Source organism: Benincasa hispida, chromosome 2 (genome assembly GCF_009727055.1).
Source record: "Benincasa hispida cultivar B227 chromosome 2, ASM972705v1, whole genome shotgun sequence".
Classification (NCBI taxonomy): domain Eukaryota; kingdom Viridiplantae; phylum Streptophyta; class Magnoliopsida; order Cucurbitales; family Cucurbitaceae; genus Benincasa; species Benincasa hispida.
In genome coordinates, this window is record NC_052350.1 from 59,617,193 (window position 1) to 59,629,680 (window position 12,488).

Below are 12,488 nucleotides of genomic sequence, written 5' to 3' on the forward strand. Positions count from 1 at the left end.
TCTGCTTCTGTTTCTCTTGTAATATCATCATAGTCAAAAATTTATTCACCATTTCTAATGGGTTTAACACGTTCTTCCTGTGTAACTAATTCAGTTTACTCTCACCAAATGATTCCCCCCTCCCTCTTTTCAACTGAGTTAAGATTCAGAACTTGTATACCATTATTTGTGTTGATATGAAATCGACAAATAAAAATAAATAGAAAAGTCTAAATAGAGAATCGACATACAAATTTCCATGGTTCACCAACAGTATGTTAACTATCTCTACGACAGAGGGAGAACAATTACTATTAGAGAGGACAATTCAGAATACATATGACGATTCTAGGGATAAAAAGTTTATATAGCGAAGGACTCTAGATCCTAGAGTAAAAAACATAAGTAATGCAAATAGACAAATACAAATACAAATATCAGATTCAAGGCAATCTAACATGATTGAAGACATTCCAACATGTTTTGTAATGCCCCAGGTCCAAGATTCGGACCAGGACTTGGAATTCGGATTCGGCACCTGATGGCCCCGATTCCCCTGCGACCCCTGCAACCTAGCTATGTCATCCTCACTTGCCTTGAATGCTTCTAGAAGTGAAAGTTATCTTCACAAATTAACACGGGTCATTTCAGCATGTTTTGTCCTCACTCACATGTATCTTAGGAAAATTCTTAGGAGGTTACCCAACATAGGATTGCTCCAAGCTAAGCAGGCCTTGTTGGTATAGGTATTAACTTTAAATTCTTTTAAGTCTTTCTTAACCATACTTTCACGTTTTCAAGATCTCTCATTCGAATGTGATACCGGTTCATTCATGTATCCCTCCTAAATTTGGGTCGTTATATGTTTCATTTCGGAAGTCCTATTGAAGGGAGGCAGTCCAAACAGTAATTAATTTGGAGAGATATGAGCCTGAGAAATAGAAGTGAATGGTATCGTTAGCTTACGAAGTGGATAATGCAAATGAAAGAGAAAAAAATAAGGCAAGCCCATTTCTCCACCACTGAAACCGAAAAGAGCGTAAATTTCTAAAAAAGAAAAAAAAATTTGGAAAACAGAGGAGAGAGAGAAACAGAGAGACAGTGACAGACAGGGACAGAAGGAAATCCCTACCTTACAATGCATGCGATCCGTAAAATGACATTAAAACCAATCCATTTTAACGAAATTCAATGGCGTTTTTAACGAAACTCCCCTCTCTGCCACTCACAGACGAGAAAGAGTTCCATGGAAAGCTCTATGGCCTTGAAGTATCTTTCCCCTTCTCCTCCGCTTACGTCTTCAGCCAGATTATTCTTCTTCTCGAGTAAGCTAAGAGGAACAAAACCCACATCAGTTCCTTACTATCTTCTCGAATGGAGGTCGAAACGCTCTGTGTTTTCGCGAAAAATGGCGGTTAAAGCATGCGTGAAGGTGGAGGAGAGCAGTGCTAAGGAAAGTGCTTATAAGAGCGAGTGGGGGAAGGTTTCGGCAGTGTTGTTTGACATGGATGGAGTGCTTTGTAACAGCGAGGACCTATCTCGAAGGGCTGCGGTCGATGTTTTCAGGGAGTTGGGTGTTGAAGTCACCCCTGAAGACTTTGTGCCATTTATGGGGACTGGTAAGTTAAGATGAACAGGTTTTTTCTGTTTTTGTTTTTGTTTTTCTTTTCGAAACTTACTTGGTTGATAATTATGTTTACCAGTAATACTATTTTAATTGTGAACTGTAGTATGAAAATTGTTATGCTAAATTTGTAAGTAGCGTTATGATGTGGGGATGTAAGTTTGAATATAATACTGGAGATTGCGGAAAGTTCTACTGTTTTGTTATTTTACTACACACGATAACAATGGGTTGGCAGTGGTGGTTATTGAGATAAGGGAAAGAAAGTAAAAGGAATTTTGGCATGAACCTGGGGTGTATCCTACATATACATTCAAATGCTACTGAACTTTTTCTTCTTCTTCTTATAATCAAATTGCGTAGAGTTAGATAATTGTTCATGAGATTAGTTTAGATGTATGTAAGTTTTTTTTGGATACTCAGAATATCGGTACGTAATACATCAGTAATATCATGAAATTGACAAGTAAAGAATACAAAAAAACGTAAAAGAAGAGAGAATATCGACACACAGATTTACTTGGTTCACTAATAGTGTGTTAGCTACATCCATGGGACATCAAGACCCTCGTACCAGGTCGTTTGAAGTCCCGGATAAAATATTCAAAACATTCCAACAAGTACTTTAAAATAGTTGTTTATAATCTATTCATCAACAGCCTAGAAATCAACTGTTATATCACTATGCCGAATTCTAGATTGTGGGAAATTACGGGTTTTAATTTCGTAACAAATTACTAGAGTTGGGTTGATTCCTTAGGAAGAGTGCTATTGCCTTCGATCAGAGTCACTAAGCTCCAAAGTCGCATCAAATGAATGGTGGGGGAGTAATAAAGTAATGTCGTTTGTCAAGAATTAGTGTAATTGTGGGATTACTCGTTGGTTGAGCCTAAGAATTTGGTGCGTAAATTTCAAGTCTAAGGTCTCAAGTTTACTGGTACACATGGTCATCAACAAAAAATGGAGGTGCCAACAGGGTAAAAGGATCTTAATCTTGTGGATGCTTTGGCAGGGCTAGTGATTGGGGATAGATCTCTCCGTTCCTTTTTAGATAAGAAACTAAGGACGTATACTCCTCCAAAGAAATTAAGAACATCCTAAGCACAAGGGGTTAGAGATTACCCCTCTCCACAAAACTAACAAAAGAGAGCCAAGCTCTCTGCACTTTATTTCCTCAGTTATGATCTCTTACTTTTAAGAGGAACTATGCAATGGATACTATTCTCCCTTCTTTCAGCTGTGTTTCCTTTCTTTCTCTGTGTTTTTGTGGCTCTAGCCTCTAGTCAAGTAATATAAGAGTAAGAGTGTAATTTAAAAAAAAAAAAGTTTTATATGCTCCTTGTATTCATTCCTTTTTTTTCCTCAATAAAAGGTTGATTTTTATGGAAAAAAAAAAAAGAACAAAAAGAGAAAATAAGAAAAAGTGAGAACCTCATGGATCATTATTGCACATTCAGTTTCCAAAACGTAATATTCAACCAGAAGTTTTCTCATTCTGCATCACTTAATGAACTGCATATGATACAATTTAGTAACTACTGACTCTAATGCTCATAAATTCTATGTTTATTATACCAGGTGAAGCGAACTTTTTAGGTGGAGTTGCATCAGTGAAAGGGGTAGCAGGATTTAGTCCTGAGGCAGCAAAAAATAGGTTTTTTGAGATATATCTAGAGAAGGTAATCACTAATCAGTTTGCAACATTTTCCCTTCTTTTGTTGACTAAGCATATGTTTTTCTTATTTAGTTCTTATTATTTTAAAAGTGTTAATTCAGTTCTTTATGTATTTACATTTTTCAATGAAACCAATTCTGTAAGTGGAGGTTAAATGTAGTTGATTGTGAAAACTTGTGTGAAATTATACTTAGAATATTAGCAAAACTTTAGAAGAGGAACAAGGCACCCAACCCCTCCAAAATTGTATAAAGTTAGCAAAAATTCCTCCTTTTTTTTCCTGCTTAGTAGCTAACTTAGAAAGTAGCTTGGTCTGTAATTTTACCATAAGTCACATGTAACATTCACCGACAGAAACAGTATAATTGAAAAATGTTAAAAGCATAAGAGAATAAATTGAAGCTTTGTAAACAATATGAATTAAATTGAAAAAACACCTATTTAGAGACTAAAATATATATTTAGCCTATTTTGTTCATCTGAAATTTCAGTAATATCTTTGCTATATCATTTGCTAACATCCGACTGTAATTGATGTTTTCCGCATAATAGTATGCAAAGCCCAATTCTGGAATAGGCTTCCCTGGTGCACTGGAACTCATTATTGAGGTGTGTATTTGTGGAATATAAGCTGCTTGTACTTATCATTATGATCATGATGATCATCATGAAACTTACTATTTGAGTTTTGACTATCACCGATAGTGTAAAAGCAAGGGCCTTAAAGTTGCTGTTGCATCTAGTGCTGATCGTATCAAGGTTGATGCAAATTTAGCTGCTGCAGGGTTACCATTGTCAATGTAAGTTTGATTGCATGCTACACTTAATAGTCTTTGGGTCGAATTTAATATTTCTTAAGAAAGTGACTTTCTAATTACGTGCATCAGAGCTACAAAGTTAAAATAGAATGGTTTCACACTCAGTAAATTGAAGCTCTATGATGATTCAATTAGAGAACCATAATCAATTCATAGTGCATAGGTGAAACATGGTTTAGATTTTTTGCTAGAAAGGAATTCTTGTCGTGGCCAAATATCATTTACAAGGAAAATTTAGAACATACTAAGCGTAATGGCATTCTTCTCAAATCTTTGACCATAAATGATTTCAAATTTGGTTCAGAAAGTAGTCATGAAGAGAATAATCTTGAAACTAGTTGAAAATATTTTAGCCGATGACTTTCTAATGTTTTTGGGTTTGGGCCCTTGAAACTTTCAATATAATTTTTCTCTGTGACTTGTTTAAGATTTTTAATTATGCATTTACGACTCTCTCATATAGGTTTGATGCCATAGTATCAGCTGATGCTTTTGAGAATCTAAAACCTGCACCCGACATATTCATAGCTGCATCAAAATTGTTGAATGTGCCCTCTGATGAGGTACAAAGATTCACCACCTCTTTCTTCTTTTCTGATTTCTCTCTTTCTCTTCTTCCTGAGCCTCCAATGTGTAAAGCCATTCAATTTCATTTCATTCTCCTTTTTGGCATTAAAGATTTGCTGTAAGTTGCTTGTAGAATGCTCCTAGGCGTGCAGGATTTCCATTGTATCACTATGCTTTATTCAGTGATTTTGTATGCTAGTGTTAAAACCAAACCATATGTCTATCTTTAAAAGTTTGCTTACCCAGGTGGTCTCTTTCAGGACACCCTAGTAAAGTGGCCTTTGCCTTGAACGTAAAATTTTCTTCATCATTGTCTTTATTTATTTATTTCTGTGGCACCATTGTCAATCTATTTTATTCATTTTGGTAAAAGATCTATCCAGATCTTTTATTCATTTTGGGTTTCTATTGAGTTATGTGTTTAATTGGATTGTTTTACTTTTTCTCTAGAGTTTTAGTCTTTATGATGTAATTTGGTTCTAGCTTTGTATTGACATGCTTGAAGTTTTTTCTTTGTTTCCTCTCATGTACTTTGAGCATTAGACTCTTTCATTATATCAATGAATAGTCTCATTTTTGTTTCAGCGAAAAAAAAATAAAAAAGATCTATCCATGTCAATTATTGGAGTATGCGAATAATAAATATATATGACGACGAGAATTCTGTTAGATGTTTCCTTATGAAGGCTACCCAAGTACAGATTATTTTTTTATTTTTTATCTTTATTTTTATGAATCGCTGAGTGAGAGCCCTAGTTAGAGATATAGTAGGATTATTAGTAGAATATTAATATGGTTATTAGAAGGGGTATATTAATAAATAGGTAGTAAGTTTGTTAGGACTTTTAGTTATAAATAAAGGGAGTAGGGGTTGAGAGCAAGTAGTGAAGAATTTTGTGTGATTTCCTTTGGGGAATTTGGGGAGAGTAGCCCTCTCGAAAGGCTATGGTATATTGTAGTTTCTTCATTGATGTTGCAATATATATTTCTATATTTAGTGTTCTTTGTTGTTCTTGAGTATCCTATTTTTATGAGAAACTTTTGGTCATAATTTCATTGATAATATGAAATTTCAAAACGGCAAACAAGCCATAAAAGATTACATGATGCTATTCCTTTGTACTATAACAGAAGTAAGATTGTAATCACAAAAAAATGGGTGAATTTGTTCTTGAGTGTCCATGTTAGGTGGTATCCTAACATGCTATTAATTTTGGATAGCAATTTTGTAATATTACACTCTGCACCATAATATCCACAAGAGCTAATAATTCTCTCTCTCTCTCTCTCACACACACACAGTATTGTTTTACTGATCAAATGATCAGGATTAGGAGTTTCAAGGCCTGCAACATAACTTACTTTAGTGAAGATCAATATAAACAAAGAGATTACTCTTTTGTTCAATAATTTTATTTTTAACTAAAAAAAGTAAAAAAAGAAAAAAAGAGTCTAATGGATCACAAATATAGTCTCGGTTTAATAACATATTGAGTTAGCTTCGGTTTAGCTTTGTAGATACATTTAACAGAAATTCTATTAGGATAGAATTAGAAATATTATTAGAGTATTAAGGGTATATTAGTAGTTAGTTAGGAAAATTGTTATGGTGATTTGTTATAAGTAGAGTGGATACGAAAGGATAGTGGTATATATGGACTTAGTTGATTTAGGTAGACTGAAGAGGGGAGGTTCCAACTACCTCGAATTACATGGTAGGTATATATATCTTCTTCATTATTAATATAATTCTATATGGTTTCTATCAACTTCATTCCTCATCTTGCACATAATTATCCCTGTTCTTTAGGCTAAGATCGCTGGCTGGTTTATTAGCTCGTCCTTATTGGTCTCCTCAATTCTCTGTGGAAGAATGCCTCTTGTCCATTTTTACGTGAAACTTGAAATCATTTTTTTACATATAATCAGATCTATCTCTTTCTCCTGAACATTAAATGTTAATTGTGCTGTTGTAATTGTTTGAATGTTTTCTATATTTCTCCAGTGCATTGTCATCGAAGATGCACTAGCTGGAGTGCAAGCTGCCCAAGCTGCAAAAATGAGGTACTGAAAATTTTCACGTTCTCTCTCTATTAGAAGAAGTGATGGATAATAAGCACGGTTTGATCTATCAACACTAGACTTCCTTTGTATTGTTAATGGAGATCGTTGGTCTTTAATATGTTGTCCAGTTATTGCTCCATTTCATCTGCTTCTCTCTCTATGTAAATAAAAATAAATATGTATTTTATTTTTTTATTTTTATTTTTTTGGTTACATATTGTTATATACTGCTTGCAGATGCATTGCTGTTAAAACTACATTATCGGACGAAACTCTAAAGACCGCTGGTCCATCACTTATTCGAAATGATATAGGAAATATCACAATTCATGATATTCTCTCTGGTGGTTCTGATGTCTATAGTATGTAGCCCTGAGAATACACTGTGATGTCATTTTGTACCAAAATGTTGAACAGAGAGAAGCTATATCTGTGCCTTGTTACATGAATTATAACAGCAATTCATTTTTCTTTGATCGGAAGTAAGATCAATTTCTAGCAATCGAAATACTATGTATCAGGAGACCACTTTTGAATAAACAAATTTACATTATCTGATTGGTCGTCCTTAGTCATTTCTGTTTCATGAAAAAATAGTATTTTTGTGTGTATAACGGTACACACAAGTTAATCTGTTTCTATCTAATAGTTGAAGTTAGTATCTGGCATATATCATTGCAGATGAGAAGATACAGGAACCTCCATTTCTTCAAACCTCTGCACAACTTCCCCCACAAAAATACACTGCAGGCATTGATGCTGCTGCTGTACAGGACTTGGATGCTGCCAATGATGGTTCGTTGCCAATTGGAAGGTAGAACTCAATAGAACTTCTACATCTTCTACGAATATGACCCAAGAAGACTATGCTGTTCATATTGAAATGTCGTACCGCTATTTTCATTCAAATAGAACTGCCTTTAGTGGGTAATAGAATTCCTTTTTTCCAGCCTGTGCCCCATTGAAACCCTTGGGATAAGTACCTCTACTTTTCAGAATCATTAGCAAATTGCAGATAGAAAATACTAACTCACTAACTTGAGGGAGAGTGTTGAATGGAAGAAATTTTTTTTGAATCTTCGGCCTATTTTGACTTGGCTGCTCGGTTGTCTGCATATCATACAGAAATGATAGGCCTCGACTTACCATGAATTTTTCTGTTTCCTGTTTTGTAAGTCGTTAAGAAGCACAAGCACCAGCACAACATGAACATTGTGGCATATCAATTTCTAAAAAAGTAGGGCACAACATTTTGGGGACACGTTATGTATATGCCAAAGAACAATACTATCCATTGAACAGGTGTGTGGTCGCCAACTGTGTCCAGCAGATTCACGAAACGAACATAGAAAACAGAATTAAACAAGTGTTTGTCCTCTTTCCTCTTAAATATGTTTCTTTTTGTAAGTGGGTTTTATATTACTGTCATTTACCGGGAGGAGATAGGACTTTTAATCGAAGGAATGGTCTAATTTTTTTTTTTTAAGAAAATAAAAAAGTATCCCATGTATATGCATAACATGTCGCCTATATTATAGGAAGTTAGAAGATAATTAACAATTGCACTTCTTTCTTACATGTGAGACATGTGTCCAACACCGATAATTTGCCAAGATTTGAGCGTCCATACTTCATAGTTATTTCCCAATTGACAAGGATTGGAGCTTGGAATATCATTCCTTTTTCTAAAAAAAAAAAAAAAAAGAAAGAAAATTGTGATGGAGTGGCTATATTATCAAAATACTTGAGAAATATACATCTTTCCGGAATTTGTTAGATGCTTTGGTGAATTATGGACAGGTTGCAGGGTACTAGGCGTGATATAGTGAGATATGGAAGCTTGGGAATTGCTTTTTCTTGTCTCCTATTTACCATTACAAACTGGAAGGTGCAGTTTCTTTTAACCAACATGAGAGTACATGACATGATCCAACTTTCTAAGTTTTTTTCTTACTTAAACTTGTGCATCAATTCCCCAGGCAATGCAATATGCATCTCCCAAAGCTATTTGGAATTTGTTATTTGGAGTAAACCAGCCTTCTTTCCAAAATAATGGAAATTCAGGTAAATATAACATATTTAATTTGCCTGCTGCATATCCGTTCCTTAATTAATACTTCTTAGTTTTATTTATAGAAAGTTAAGGAAAATTATTCAGGAGAAAATTACATGAAAGAAAGAGGGTATGGATGCTTAAATAGGATACTTTAATACTTCTTAGTTTTCTAACATATTTAATCAGGCTTGTCAGCTCTGATTCCATGCTGAAAATAATATTTTCCGTCTTATTTTCTTTGACATGAATTGGATAAAAGCCAGCAAATGTAATACAAAAATACAAAAGAATAAATTAGCACAAAATGATTTTCCAATTCAAGATGTTAATCGGAGCTGGGAGAGTTTTATTGTTTCTATCCAGTTACTCCTGTTGGCATTGCTATGTTTACATTTGTTGTCTGGTATCTTTTTGTAACTTTTGTTTTGTGTTTCCTTTTGGATTTTGTATATTGGAGCATTAGACTCTTTTCATTCCCTTAATGAAAAGTGTGGTATCCATTCCAAACAGAAAAAGTTAAATTAAATTAACTAACACAAAAGGAAATATTCAAGTCAGTTGAAGATTTGGTGCAAAAGGAGGCTGACCTGAAAGATGGGGAGACAATTGTGGGTGAGGAAACATGTGGGGAATGGGTGGAATAACCAGACATTACCGGATTGGGAATTGGTACTAAGAGTGAAAGGTGGACGACCTAGTGCAAACTATGGTCAAGGTTGGAAGAAGTGGGTGAAAATGCTGATCTTCTCCTGTGAAAACTCTAGGTTCTAATTATTCCGAGTTAAGGGATACTTTGAGATTCATGAATGTTAAAAAAGAGAAGAGGGAAGAGAAAACAACAGGATTACGTAGAAACCCTAGTGCAGGAAGAAAAATCACGATATAAAGTCTTTTCTTATTAAAACTGATACACTAAATACACAGGGACTCGTTGTATAAATAGATAGTAGGAAGTCCTAGGGGTCTTACACAATTACATAAATGCCCCTAGGTTAAAAACCCTATTTCCAACACTCCCCCTCAAGTTGGTGCATAGATATCAACAAGCCCCAACTTGCTTAATAATTAAAATTTTGTCTCAATAACCCTTTTGTAAGAACATTAACAACTTGTTGATTTGAAGGAATATAAGGGATGCTTATGTTTCCACTGTCCAACCTCTCCTTAATATAGTGTCTGTCTATCTCCACGTGTTTAGTTCTATCATGTTGAACTGGGTTGTTTGCAGTACTGATGGCAGCTTTATTATCACAAAATAATTTCATTGGAAGCTCATTATCTTGCTGGAGATCTGATAATACTTTCTTCAACCAGATTTCTTCACAAATTCCTAGACTCATGGCCCGATACTCTGCCTCAGCACTACTTCTAGCAACAACTCCTTGTTTTTTACTTCTCCAGGTGACTAGATTTTTCCAGACAAACGTACAATATCCAGACATAGATCTTCTGTCAACAACAGACCCTGCCCAGTCAGAATCAGTGTAAGCTTCAACAGATCGTTTATTAGTTTTCCTGAACATTAGACCTTTACCAGGAGTTCCTTTCAGATACCGAAGAATACGTTCAACTGCTATCATATGGTCTTCACAAGGAGCTTGCATGAACTGACTCACAACACTTACTGCATAAGAAATATTTGGTCTTGTGTGAGACAAATATATCAACTTCCCAACTAACCGCTGATACCTTTCTTTATTAACAGGAATTCCATCATTCTTATCACCAATTTTTGCATTGTATTCTACTGGCGTGTCAACAAGTTTACACCCAGTCATACTTGTTTCCTTTAGCAAGTCCAGTATATATTTTCGTTGAGAAACTGATATACCCTCTTTTGAGCGAGCCACTTCCATTCCCAGAAAGTATCTTAGCTTCCCGAGGTCTTTAATTTCAAATTCTTTAGCCATCTCTGTTTTTAGTCTTGTGACTTCTACATCATCATCTCCAGATAAAACAATATCATCAACATAGATAATAAGAACAACAATTTTCCCTGATGTTGATCTTCTTATAAAAAGAGTGTGATCGGAATGTCCTTGAACATATCCCTGTGCTTTCACAAACTTCGTGAATCTGTCAAACCAGGCCCTTGGAGAATGTTTCAGTCCGTATAGTGATTTTCCTCAATCTACACACTTTATTTTTAAATTGACTCTCGAACCCGGGAGGGGGACTCATATAGACTTCCTCCTCAAGTTCCTCGTTCAAAAAAGCATTTTTAACATCAAGTTGGTGTAGGGGCCAATCTTTATTCACAGCTACTGACAGAAGCACTCGGATCGTGTTAAGTTTAACCACAGGTGAAAACGTCTCAGAATAATCCACTCCATATGTTTGGGTGAAACCTCTTGCAACAAGTCTAGCCTTGTATCGGTCAATCGTCCCATCTGACTTGTACTTTATAGTAAACACCCATTTACATCCTACTGTTTTGTGCCCTTCAGGCAAAGTCACCGGTTCCCAGTTTTTATTCTTTTCCAGAGCTCTTATTTCTTCCATAACAGCAGACCGCCATTCTGGTTTTTTCATTACAACACTTATGTTATCTGGAATCACTTCAGTGTCCAAGCTAGTAGTAAAAGCCTTGAACTCGGATGTCAGATTACTATACGTCATGTAACTATGCATAGGATATTTAGTACATGAACGGGTACCTTTCCTCAGGGCTATAGGAAGATCAAGTGACACATCACGTTCTTTCACCTCTTCAGGTTTCTCACCATGATTTACTATCTGTGTATCAGAAACTTCAGTAGTAACTTCCACATCATCATTCGCACGGACTATTTCATCCTCCGTAACTTCGATCATTCCATCCTCTATAGTTTCCCTTTCTATTACTCTCTTAGTATCACTGCTTCCTTCCCCCTTGTCATGCCTACCTTCATCATCCTCCATACATAAATCAACATCATTAGGAATACACGTACCTGAACCTGATGACAGGTTTGACTCTTGCACTGGAGTCGACAGTTCTGGTTCAACAGGTGACACTGCTTCCTTCCTGAGATTCTTCCTGTAGTACGTTTTCCAAGGAACTTGATTGGTAGGAAGAACCAGACTATCATGATCAGGATTAGGTTTAGACAAGGTTCGAATAGGCGCTGACTCTAAAGGAATAGCATAAGAGGACCAGTTAATCTCTTCTTCATTTATGTTCTCCCTCTGAAGATGACTAACGGGAAAGAACGACTGATCCTCAAGAAAGGTGACATCCATAGAGACATAGTACTTTCGAGATGACGGATGATAGCACTTATATCCATGTTGATGGAGTGGATATCCAACAAAGACACACTTTTGAGCACGAGGAGAAAATTTCGTGCGGTTTGGACCATGGGAGTGAACAAACACAACACAACCAAAAACCCTAAGAGAAACATCAGAGATCAACCGAGTAGTAGGAAAAGACTCTTTAAACAACTCTAAAGGGGTATGAAGATTAAGAATACGAGAGGGCATCCGATTAATGAGATGAGCAGCAGTAAGAACTGCATCTCCCCGAAGGTGTGACAGAAGGGTGGCGGATAACATAAGAGATCGGGTTACTTCAACCAGATGCCGATTTTTACGCTCAGCTACTCCATTTTGTTGTGGAGTGTAAGCACACGAACTCTGATGAACAATACCTTTAGAGTCGAGAAATTCTCTGAAAGAGGCATTAAAGAACTCTCGCCCATTATCACTTCTTATAATCCCAAT

At 35.7% G+C, this 12,488-nt stretch overlaps 1 protein-coding gene across 1 annotated transcript in view; it reads left to right on the top strand.

Annotated features, from left to right (window-relative positions):
• Positions 1–1,136: 1,136 nt before the first annotated feature.
• Positions 1,137–12,488, top strand: part of LOC120070976 (protein SUPPRESSOR OF QUENCHING 1, chloroplastic) — a 32,206-nt gene continuing 20,854 nt past the window's right edge. Inside the window, exons 1-10 of the mRNA XM_039022946.1 lie at positions 1,137–1,598; positions 3,182–3,282; positions 3,831–3,887; positions 3,984–4,078; positions 4,560–4,659; positions 6,669–6,727; positions 6,965–7,089; positions 7,409–7,541; positions 8,528–8,615; positions 8,707–8,791. Of these exons, the coding sequence (XP_038878874.1) occupies positions 1,226–1,598; positions 3,182–3,282; positions 3,831–3,887; positions 3,984–4,078; positions 4,560–4,659; positions 6,669–6,727; positions 6,965–7,089; positions 7,409–7,541; positions 8,528–8,615; positions 8,707–8,791 (1,216 nt within the window). The 5' untranslated portion in view covers positions 1,137–1,225. The remainder of the gene's footprint in view (positions 1,599–3,181; positions 3,283–3,830; positions 3,888–3,983; positions 4,079–4,559; positions 4,660–6,668; positions 6,728–6,964; positions 7,090–7,408; positions 7,542–8,527; positions 8,616–8,706; positions 8,792–12,488) is intronic.